This window comes from Penaeus chinensis, chromosome 30, assembly GCF_019202785.1.
Source record: "Penaeus chinensis breed Huanghai No. 1 chromosome 30, ASM1920278v2, whole genome shotgun sequence".
NCBI lineage: Eukaryota > Metazoa > Arthropoda > Malacostraca > Decapoda > Penaeidae > Penaeus > Penaeus chinensis.
In genome coordinates, this window is record NC_061848.1 from 17,031,549 (window position 1) to 17,044,048 (window position 12,500).

Below are 12,500 nucleotides of genomic sequence, written 5' to 3' on the forward strand. Positions count from 1 at the left end.
GAGAGACATCGAGAGAGAGAGACATCGAGAGAGAGAGACATCGAGAGAGAGAGACATCGAGAGAGAGAGACATCGAGAGAGAGAGACATCGAGAGAGAGAGACATCGAGAGAGAGAGACATCGAGAGAGAGAGACATCGAGAGAGAGAGACATCGAGAGAGAGAGACATCGAGAGAGAGAGACATCGAGAGAGAGAGACATCGAGAAAGAGAGACATCGAGAAAGAGAGACATCGAGAGAGAGACATCGAGAGAGAGAGACATCGAGAGAGAGAGACATCGAGAGAGAGAGACATCGAGAGAGAGAGACATCGAGAGAGAGAGACATCGAGAGAGAGAGACATCGAGAGAGAGAGACATCGAGAGAGAGAGACATCGAGAGAGAGAGACATCGAGAGAGAGACATCGAGAGAGAGAGACATCGAGAGAGAGAGACATCGAGAGAGAGAGACATCGAGAGAGAGAGACATCGAGAGAGAGAGACATCGAGAGAGAGAGACATCGAGAGAGAGAGACATCGAGAGAGAGAGACATCGAGAGAGAGAGACATCGAGAGAGAGAGACATCGAGAGAGAGAGACATCGAGAGAGAGAGACATCGAGAGAGAGAGACATCGAGAGAGAGAGACATCGAGAGAGAGAGACATCGAGAGAGAGAGACATCGAGAGAGAGAGAGAGAGAGAGAGAGAGAGAGAGAGAGAGAGATCGAGAGAGAGAGAGATCGAGAGAGAGAGAGATCGAGAGAGAGAGAGATCGAGAGAGAGAGAGATCGAGAGAGAGAGAGATCGAGAGAGAGAGAGAGAGAGAGAGAGAGAGAGAGAGAGAGAGAGAGAGATCGAGAGAGAGAGAGATCGAGAGAGAGAGAGATCGAGAGAGAGAGAGATCGAGAGAGAGAGAGATCGAGAGAGAGAGAGATCGAGAGAGAGAGAGATCGAGAGAGAGAGAGATCGAGAGAGAGAGAGATCGAGAGAGAGAGAGATCGAGAGAGAGAGAGATCGAGCAAAGGAGGGAGGGAGAAAGACAAGGAAAAAGGGAGGGGAGAGAGAGGGAGGGAGGAAGCACCTTTGTTATAAACTAACTTGCATTGTATTGTGCATAAGGGAAATTAAATTTAAGTGAATTAATGCCAAGAAGGATTCTTTTTTTTTCTGGATTTGTTAATTATTCATTTTAAAAAGGCTTATGTAGGTGCCCACACTTACAATAAGTGACACCTGTGTTTTCAATGACCTTACCCAAGCTAATTTTTTTGCAGCACATGAAATGCCCAAATAAGAATGAGTAATCACAAATATTGTTTTATAATTTGTAAATATTAGCTTTAATTTAAAACTGGAAATGTAATTATATTGTTGTATCATTTTTTTTCAATGCATTTTATGAAAAACACCTTAGCAGTTTCGATAAAATGATCATTTCTTTGATTTGCTAAGGCAAGACCAATACCGATACAAATGGAGTATCAGTCGAAGTGTATCACTGATATATGTATCATAACACTGCCCATCTCTGTAAACAAGAGTTCTCTATGTGCATATATATCTGTGTACATGTGTAGAATTTATTTGTGAATATTTTATTAGGCTGCATCATGAACACTGCCACCATGAGCATTAGACGCATAGAGTAACATGAGCATCTTGTCATCCCACAGAACTTTTCCGGAAACTCCTGAACTACAGCCGGAAGAATTTTGATGATATGTTCCAGAAGACTTATGGAATCCTGTACAAGCAGAATGCATTTGTTTTTACTGGACTCTATGACAATTTGGAGAATTACTATAATTCTGGGAAAATCAACCTACAGGATGCAATGGATGCATTCTTCAAGGAGCTTTACCAGCGCATGTTCACTGTCTTTAATTCTCAGTATACATTCAATGCAAAGTGAGTTGATTTGGAAGTGCCATTTGGGGTGAAGGACCTTTACCTTTTACTGAAGTTGTTACAGTAAACTTGTAAAAGATCTCTCGTTTGTAGAATACATGATTATATTTTGTCTTTTTTGCTTAATTATTACAGAATATACGGATAGGTGCTCTCCACATGCTATAAGTATCCTTCACAAGTGTTAATGCTTAGTTCAATGTTTTTGCTCTATATGAGGTGAAATTTTTTAGGGGCAAATATGGCTTACTTTTAATATATTATTATCTCTTGCTGAAGGAATTTACTTATGTTGATAGGTTATAGTGATTTTTGATTTTGTTTTTTATATGTATTGCTTTATCTTTCTTAATGTTAGGTGATTGAAGTAGACTACCCTACTTTATCCTAAACAGTTAATGATATAGCTTGTACAGTAAAAGTAAATAAGTGTGCTTTTAAGTTATGGGATATTTAGAAGGCTGGCAGTGGACTGTTATTTTGGCAATTTTATATAATGCACAACAGCTGCAGCCCTTTTTGTCTACTTGCACTGGTTCACAGCAGAGGATACTGTGTGTTTCTCTCTCTGTTTATTATGAGTTCTTGTTTACAAAGATTATATTAAACATTTCTGAAGTAAGTTAACTTAAATATTCATGTGATTTTCTGATTCATTACAGTAACAGCTTAAATTGATTTATAATTTCCCAGGTATTTACGATGTGTAACACGTCACATGGAAGAACTTCAGCCATTTGGTGATGTCCCACAGAAGCTGACTACACAAATTAAACGAAGCTTTGTTGCTCTTCGAACTTTTGTTCAGGGCCTTGCCACAGGGAGAGATGTTGTGCGAAATGTCCTCAAGGTGAATTTTATATTGTAGTGAAAGTTTAGGTCTAGGAGTAATTGCATACTAATTTCTGAAATGAGCGTAAGGTCTGATATAATGTGAAAAAGGAAATGCACTGGTTTTAGCTATAAAACCAGTGCCAGATGCTAGTTATCTATTCATTTTATTTGTTTATTGTATGATACTCAGGTGAATCCAAGTGTAAGCTGTGTCCATGAACTCATGAGGATGACTCATTGCTCAACTTGTGATGGTCACCAGGGAGTGCACCCTTGCCTGCCATATTGCAGGGATGTGATCAACCTCTGTCTGGCCCACCACCAGCCACTTATTACTTACTGGATTGCTTTTGTTGGTTAGTACTTTGTGACATTAAATATTGCATGGAGTCCTTTTTAACCCAATGCCACCAGGGAAAATGAATAAAAAATGGGGAAAATTATGTGCTCGTTTTTTATATTTTTGTGAAGTGTCTGCCCATAGATGGCTCTGCTAGTGCTTAGGAACTAGAAGGCCTTGGGACCTTACTGGATTTGAATTAAAACAAGCAAACAAGTAACTCACAGTGGGCATAGCATGTATGTACATGTCATGCCCGTCGGCACTGGGATAACATTTTGGTCCTATAGTGACATTAAACAGTTATTTATGTGTAAATATAATTTCAGATGCAATGGTTGATGTTGGTGAGAGACTAGAAAACCCATTTAATATTGAAAATGTTGTAGAACCTGTCAACTTCAAGGTGTCAGATGCTATAATGAACTTCCAGGAGGCTGGCCATGATATATCCAATAAGGTGAGAATTTTTGTGTTTGCTGCAAATCTTGCTCTAATGGCACAAGTTTTCTTTCAATTTTCAGTTTCTTATGGTGTTGATTTCTGTTCACCCATTTATTCCTACATGTTTCAGGTATCAAAACTTGACTTTAATTTTTTTTTATTTCTTATAGCAAGCAATTAGTCTCATTTTATTCAGAGAGGCAGTGGTATGAAATGTCTTCCAGTTTTGTTCTTATTTTCATAGCATAACTTTATGAAAAAAGATATATATATATTTACAGGTATCTCTACTTTTAGCTTTTTACATTTGACATCTGTATTGTTTTTGAAAATATTTCACTGATATAGGTTTTCTCACTTTCAAGAGAAAAATATGCAAAAAAATAAGGATGACTACATCCTGACCAGTTTTTCTGATTGTAAAGAATCCAGTCCCATCCTCATTGTTCAAAAATTGTGGCTATAGAAAATTATTTTTTTTCACAGTTCCTTGATTTTATCAAATTGATCCCCTCACAAAAAAATTAGGGAATACTTTGTAGATGAGAGAAATTTAATACTAAATGACATAGAAATTGCATATAATTCAAAATTGCCAAACTTTGCATTCAGACAGAAAAGAAAAGATTTTTTTTCTAAATAGTTTAAGAATTACATCTTAAAGCACTATCAATTTCTTATTCTTCTATTTGAAAAAAATATTGTTCCAAAAAAAGTACTTCTCTAAACTGCACTCTCTCCACAGGTGTTTCAGGGCTGTGGATCACCACGACTTGGACGGCGCAAGAGAGCAGCTGTGGGACGTGGAGAATTGTCTCAGGAATTTTTAGACTTTAGTGGAGGCAAACGTGAAGAAAAGAGAGAAAGTGAAAACTTCTCTATCAGCAGACATGTTCATGAGATCAAGACCAAGGTTTGTATTACTGTTCGTTTCCTCTTTATAAACATCTTTAATTTTTCCAATAATAGAGTGCTTTATTTAGGATGTATGAGACTTTGTTTCTTCTTCTACTTCTTCTTCTTCTTCTTCTGCTTCTTCTTCTTCTTCTTCTGCCATGTTTTTATTTTCTATTTTTCCTTTCTTGTTTACATTGTTTTTTCTTTTTCCTTTTTTTCTCTCTTCTTCTTTTGTGGTAATTGTACTGAAAAGTGAATATACTGACATATACGAGAACTATGTATTAGATATAATAAATTTTAAGTCATCAAGACTCTTGGGAGTAACTGCAGAAATGTGAGATTTCCTTTTCCTCCACTAGATCAAGAATGCACGCGACTTCTGGGGTGAATTACCAACCAAAATGTGTAAAGATGCTGTCCATCAAAGTGCTACCAGCTGCTGGACTGGCACTAAACTTGGCAAGTAAGTACTGGGGGAAATCAGCTTAGTTTGCTGTTTAGAGTTCTTTGTGGCATGATAATATTTGCTGACTTGATATTAAACAAGACTATCCTCTGTTTAAGGTACGAAATGAAGAACATAAATGCCACAGAGCCATACCATAGCTCAGACATGGACGAGCAAATTATGCGCCTGAAGGTGATAACAAGCAAGTTGAAGGAGGCTTACCATGGTCGTAATGTTTCATGGATTGATGATGGTATGAATAACAAGTATATTCTGTAACTCAGTCACATAAAATTTGTCATAGGGTTTTGTGGGTAATACTTAGCCAGTATAATAATCTTGTGCAGCATTTCATGGAATGTTTACAATATGAATTTTGAATAATGTTTCAATCCAAAATTGATATGTAGGCAGTGGGTTACTTGAATAAAAGATTACTTTCTTATTCTACAATTTCTCTCAAAGAGGAAAAAAATCCATTTACAGAGTCCTGGTTAGGCAGTGGTAACAAGCAAGATGATGATAGTGACTCTGAAGATGAAGGGAGTGGCAGTGGCTGGCACTCTTCAGGTCACTATCCCCCTGATGATGAAGATGCCTATCTTGGCTCTGGTGGTGGAACTGATTATGAAATTTATAAAAGTACTGATGGATCAGGTGACAAGACGTACATAACCAATGTTAGAAAGCCAGATAAATCAAACCCACCTCCAAAACCCACTTTTCCAAATGTGACTGACCAGCCACCCTCTGCTGCTGCCAAAGAAACCATGTCTCTCTCCCGTGCCATCACCATCTACATGCTGCCAGCCTTCATAATGTTTCTTGGGTCTCTGGCCTAAGAGTGTCTCCGTTTTGTAGCTCAAACCCTGGTGAAGGTGAAACCAGGATGAATCAGGGAGTGGTGTGGAACAGACAAAAAGCACCATCAGGAATTATTGATGTTATGTGCATGTGGTCCTTGCTGTCTGTGGCTGCAGTGATGCAGTTTGACAGTAATGGGGACAAGGTCACCACAAGTTTCACAGTGTCACAAAGTTTGTGTAAAAATGACTGACTAATCACAGTGACAAGAAAAATCCAATTTTTATATTAAGACTGTTTGCTTAGTAATGAGGCCAAGAATATAAGTTACATGATATGAGTCATATCAGAATATGAAATGAGTAATTGCAAATATAGAAACAATCAGACATCTCAGTCAAGGGAGTTATATCTGTGTGTGTGTGTGTGTGTGTGTGTGTGTGTGTGTGTGTGTGTGTGTGTGTGTGTGTGTGTGTGTGTGTGTGTGTGTGTGTGTGTGTGTGTGTGTGTATGGGTGTGCATGTGCGTGTGCGTGTGTGTGTGTGTGTGAGCGCGTGCATGCACGCGCATACGTGCATGCATGGGTACATGCACGTGTCACCAGCTCTAATAGATGTGGAATAAAGTGGAGGAAGTGCATAGTGAGGATAAGAATGCAGTGGATATTTATACTGCTTGAGGATAATGAAGAGCATCCTCATCTTGGTGTGCACCAATTCACTTGCGCATGTTTTGTATTTTGAAAAGTTTAAAACTGATCATAATATATTCAAAACTGAAGGATTATAGTTCTTATGAATCTATCCTTGACAGGTGTCCCTTCCATGCAAAAATTAGTGTGCCATGAGTCTGGACCTATGTAGCATTACTCTATTTTATTTATTAATGTACAGTAGTTTATATTGAAGCTTTTTAAATCTGGGTAATCATTCTGTTTGTTACTTTAGCAATTCTGCAAATTAGTGTAATTTTCATTATACTGATCTGCAGCTTTATACAAGTCCAATTTTTTTTTTTTTTGTATTGTGGCCATGAGACAAATATTTTATATTTCAAAATGGAAAAAGAATAGTAGGAAAACATTTTGTGTAACTTTTCATTAGGAAATAAATGCATGCATTTATTTTGTCGCTGTGATAGGTGAAAACATCAAATATAATCCTGGTCGTTAATCAAAACTTGCCCGTCCAGGCATAAAATATATCGGAATCCTGTTGGATGTAGTTAATTTCCATGGTACAGTATGTTTTTTTTTATATATATATAATTTCTTTTATTATTTTCCTTTTTGTATTCATAAGTGTGTACGAATGAATCATTTGTGTGTGTGTGTATGTGTGTGTGTGTGTGTGTGTGTGTGCATGTGTAAACTGCATATACCCTTTGTCTCTCATAGAGTGAAACATCATTTCTTACATCATCCTGTATCATTACATTGTCATGTGTTATAATGTATCCATGTAACTGTGTCTTTTTTTTCATCCTTTTCTCTGTGGGAAAGTGAACTTCATTGGTATATGGTAATTTGTTTACTTGCATATAAGCTATGATGTTTTGGAAGCATAATGTAGCCCTACAAGACCTCTTACCCTAGGTACAATGCTGCAGGTAGTTGAAGCATAAGCTCTTTATAATAGATGTCCTGCTAGTCATATTGGCATACATCACATTTCCATGCCAGAGCCTTCTTGTTAATATCGGAAGCTAATAGCCGGTTGATTTTGTTTATGCTAGTATTATTAGCAGATTGTAACAAGTTATCCTGGGTGTTTTTCTTGTTGGTATCAGTACTACACAGCATAGGATGTGTACTAGGTGTAAATAAAATCACTTTGCCATGGCAATAAAATGAAATGGCATATTCTACAGCTAGGATACAAGAATGTATTAGGGAAAGATTTAGACAGTGTTCAGATAAATATTGTTTTGAAACCTGTCAGATCTTTCTTTTAGGTTTATTTCATATTTTACTGGTTGTTCAACTGCTGGTAGTGTGTGTGTGTGTGTGTGTGTGTGTGTGTGTGTGTGTGTGTGTGTGTGTGTGTGTGTGTGTGTGTGTGTGTGTGTGTGTGTGTGTGTGTGTGTGTGTGTGTGTGTGTGTTTGAGTGTGTGTGTGTTTGTTTGAGTGTGTGTTTGTTTGAGTGCGTGCGTGCGTGTTTGTGTGCGTGCGTGCGTGTTTGTGTGCGTGCGTGTTTGTGTGCGTGCGTGCGTGTTTGTGTGCGTGCGTGAGTGTTTGTGTGCGTGCGTGCGTGTTTGTCTGCGTGCGTGCGTGCGTGTTTGTCTGCGTGCGTGTTTGTCTGCGTGCGTGCGTGCGTGTTTGTCTGCGTGCGTGCGTGTTTGTGTGCGTGCGTGCGTGTTTGTGTGCGTGCGTGCGTGCGTGCGGATGCGCATGTGTGTGTGCGTGCGTGCGTGTGCGTGCGCTGTTGTTATGCACTTAAATTGAGGTAAAGATCAGTAATAAGACTTGTGTACAATGTAGTGGATTAAGAGATTATTGAGTGTGCAAAATGAATACCACTCTGAAAATGATTGTACTTATGTATGTATAAATATATGTGCATATATGTATATATATGTATATGTATATATATGTATATGTATATGTATATATATATGTATATATATGTATATGTATATGTATATGCATATGTATATGTATATGTATATGTATATGTATATGTATATGCATATATATATGTGTATGTATATGTATATGTACATATACATACATATAAATGTATATACATTTATGTGTATGTATATGTATATGTACATATACATACATATAAATGTATATACATTTATATGTATGTATATGTGTGTACATTTATATGTATGTATATGTATATACATATAAATATATATATGTATGTATAAGCGTGTGCGTGTGCGTGTGCGTGTGTGTATGCGTGTGCGTGTGTGTGTGGGTGTGTGTGCGTGTTTGTGTGTGTGCATGTGCGTGTGCGTGTGCGTGTGCGTGTGCGTGTGCGTGTGTGTGTGTGTGATGAGTGTGCTTGCTAGTGTGTGAGTAGTGATAAGCTGATGATCTTAAATGGGTATTATTTTAAGATGGTAGGTCATACTGCACAAATGCTGATCTCAAGAGCTTAGGTATCTCTACCTCCTTACCATATCCATGAGAACAAGTTCTGCAAAGTTCTTGAAGAGAAATGTTTCTGATTTCAGGGGAAAACAAACTAGATTAGTCTCAGTATTTTGAAATATTAGATGCACACCAAACAAAAGAAATTGTACTGTAGACCCATATTATAGAAGTAGAACTCAAGAGGAGACATACGATTGGTTATAGAATAGATAGATCCAGTTGGTATTTATTATTACTATATTATTATAGTAGGACCTTTTTTCAACATGGTTTATGGAGATTAGAGATCATTGCTTCCACTGACAAAAGTACTTTCCCTAGTAGCAATCATTACTTAGAGGCCCAAGTGTTTGTCTTTTCATCCGTGTGACAACTGAAAGAGCATGAGAATGATTTAAAAGACATGCAAGTGAGAGTGTGTGTGTGTGCATGAGGGAGTGAGTGAAGAAAATTCCATTCAAGAGTGTATAGACCATATTAGGTGTTGTGTAAGTGAGAAATTCTGCCAGTTACTAATCAAAGCTAAATCAGTATATTGATAAGTTTTGCATCTTTGACATCATAACTCGAATATGCTTATTGGAGAATGATATAATTATTTAAGGTTTAGTCATTTTAGTGTCAAACATTTTTTTTTTTTCTTTTTTTTTAGAGAATGAAGGATTTCTTATTCTTTTATAAGGAGGGTGGCCAGACTGAGCTAATGTAGGTAAGACTTGCAATTATTATTATTATTATTATTTTTTTTTTTTTACCGGAACTGCAGTAAGAATTATTGATAGAAGCAGTAAGAGATGGAATATTTAAGAAATAATCTATAATCAGGACATGTAATCTTGAACAGAAGATCTACTTTCGATTTTTCTTTTGCTTTTCCCTTTTTATACAAAAGATTCCCCCTTCACTACCCTGTAGTTCAAGAGAGGGAATGGATGGAGTTGTAGTAGTTTCTGTTCTCATCCCAACGTGTTCAGCATAGGAAGAAACCACACTAAATCAATGCCATACAAGTAATATACTGAAATTGTTTTAGGACCCAATTTGTTAAAAAGAAGCAATGGTCTGTGACAACTACAATCTATCTGATCTGCAAAGCTACACCAAGTCATTGGGCAGTTGACATGGAGAAGATATTGCATTTACTTATATTCTCTGCATTTATGTCGTGGTATGTGCATTTATATAATAGTCTGTATCACAGCCAGCACTGTATGAAATTTCACTCTGTAGGGAGGACGTCTGTACAGAGATATTTTGTTATTTTATTGTACATAATACATAATGTGAAAATTTGCTTTGTTTCCTTTTAATGTATGCATTCCTTTCAAGTTTTTAGGTTGTCATAATGTGTTAATTTCAGAAGCATGTTTCTCAGAAGCACAAAACCACATCTAGTGTAATAGTCCCAAAAGCATGCAGAATACTCAATTACATTCAGTAATATATCCATGAGTGATAGATCTTCGATCACGTTAATATGAGAAAAGTCTCGGAGCTTGAACTCCATTCTGTCACTACGTTAGTTTCCCATGTGCACGCACGTATACGCAATATGCATTCGATAAAATGGCATTTATTACGATTATTCATTTCAATAGTTGAAGTGAGCTGAAAGTAATTAATACAAGGTTTAGAATGTTAAATAATCATTAATTAAATCAAATTATGTCAATACTCTCCATTCCCAAAATGAGCAGGATCATAACGCAGAAGACAATCTTGGATGAAGTGTTCTCAAAAAGTTGTCGATAACAAAATCACTGATATTAGTATTAACTATTCTTTTCTTATATACAACTTAAAATTACATGACCGTTTCTTCAGTTAAATAAAAAAAAAACAAAAAAAAACGGGCGAGTCTAGACTGGATGTAGAAAAACGGGGACCGTTAACAGGCCAGATATATACGCGTATGTCGACTGATCATGTGCTAATTGATACTTTATCTCTACGGGATTCGTCTCTAATAATCTAAAAGTAAAATGTGTAGTTATCAGTAATGCTTATGCTCAGTAAAGTATTTAACTGTGATCGAGTCGATGATCTATGAAACTGCTTTAGCAGTGCTTGGTGACTTACGTGGCAAACTGGTTATCTCACAAAACTGAATTATTATAAAGTAGACAACCGTAGTGGATCAAGGCAACATATAATAAAGAATCTCACTTGTCTACTTTGAGGGAGTTCCGATCGATGAATAACCCTTTGAGTTATGGTGTAACATGTCAACAGTGATTAGTTATTCTCACACATTAGTAGATTAAGTAAATTAGTCATAGACTTTTTATCTAACCTGTTGTCTACACGTGTATTTTAAAAACCGATAGAAGGTTTCCTAAAGTACCCACCATATAAGGCAGTAAGGATGATTTCAGTGTCCAGCACCGTCACTAGGAAAGGCATGTCCAAAGAGCACCTAACGTGCAGAGGGAGGCAAGTAAGTTTCTAGCGACGGAAGACCTGGGCTTTCTCCAGGCAACAAGAACGGCTTGGCGGGTTCTGGATAAGAATAGCCATTATATCCGTTTCCAGTACCTGCTCTTGTGTTACTGATTCTGCCTTCGGTTGGAGAGGCAGCGACCCCTCCGCCAGCGGAGTTGGAGGTTAGAGGAGCAGGAGGCGAATATTCGGATCCATTCACGATGCCAGGTGCTGACGTCGGCTCCCTCTCGCCCCTGTTACCCGCGGCAGAAACGAAGGGTAAACGCTTTGGAACAACACTGTTTTTGGGGCTCTCAAAATTGAGTGGGTTGAGGGGCTCGGGGAAGGAATATCCAGAATTATCGTTATTTGGGAAGCCTCCGGAGATGCCAGCATAGCTGAGAACGGCTTCGATGGTTGACTCGTCAAACGCACTTGAAGTTCTCGGGAAGTTCTCTTCATCGTCTTTAGGAGAGGCACTTGCCTTCGTGTCTGGCAGGGCATAGCTGTAGGGTGTTACGTTATCGAGCTCTCCCTCTGCTTCGTTAATCACAAAGCCTCTGGAATTAGGTGACAAAGGAAATTCACTAGGGATTCCATACCCCACATTTGGAGTAATGTTTTCTCCTGTGGCCCCGCGAACGCCTTCGACAGCTTCAGTGGGAAAAAACTCATCCGGAGGAAGATAGCTGTAGGAATCATTATTTCCATGAGATCCGTCACCAGGAACACCCAGACTGTTTTGAGTGCTTGAAAACTCGCCAGTGCCTACTCCGTCATAATCTGTGCTTCCGCCTTCATAATCGCGTATTGCTCCTTCAGTAGTGCTGCTGCTCCCCGACTCATCGTCAGGTCCTTCATTATAATCGCTGCTTATTCCGTCATAATCACCTGGAGCGACGATGCTGTCAGCATCTGGCGCTGGGACTGTAGCGTCGCCCACGGACTCGCCTCTTGGTGCATCTGTTCCCAATGGATCTTCCCGGAGGCCGTCCACAGCCGTGGTTAGCTGCTCGCTTGGACTCGCGTTGCCGCCATCTTGGTCGGGGAACTCTACAGCGCGGCTTCCGGGTCCCGCGTAGATCCTTTCGTTTATGGTGAAGAACGAATCGGCAATTGAGCAGTCTACGTTGTACCACCAATCGCAAACGAGAAACTGTTGGTTAAACTTTGTTCCGTTTGGACACAGGAAGCCATCTTTACGCCCATCCACCTGGCAGACGTAGAACACCTGAAAATGCATTACGGGTATTGATAAAAAACCCTTATCTGCACTTCACCAAGATGACTACATATCTAGTGAGCTTGCACTTCA

The 12,500-nt window shown here is 38.5% G+C and overlaps 2 protein-coding genes across 2 annotated transcripts in view; both read left to right on the forward strand.

Annotated features, from left to right (window-relative positions):
• The window catches only part of LOC125041261, a 10,103-nt gene extending 8,407 nt beyond the window's left edge, over positions 1–1,696 (forward strand). The window contains exon 4 of the mRNA XM_047636098.1: positions 1,654–1,696. Coding sequence (XP_047492054.1) covers positions 1,654–1,696 — 43 coding nt within the window. The remainder of the gene's footprint in view (positions 1–1,653) is intronic.
• Positions 1,634–7,122, forward strand: LOC125041508 (glypican-6-like). The gene is made up of 8 exons (XM_047636520.1): positions 1,634–1,888; positions 2,582–2,738; positions 2,913–3,078; positions 3,392–3,522; positions 4,252–4,419; positions 4,766–4,869; positions 4,971–5,107; positions 5,341–7,122. Exons 1-8 carry the CDS (start codon positions 1,701–1,703, stop codon positions 5,694–5,696), a joined length of 1,407 nt encoding a protein of 468 aa, XP_047492476.1. The 5' UTR covers positions 1,634–1,700; the 3' UTR covers positions 5,697–7,122.
• The last annotated feature ends 5,378 nt before the right edge of the window (positions 7,123–12,500 follow it).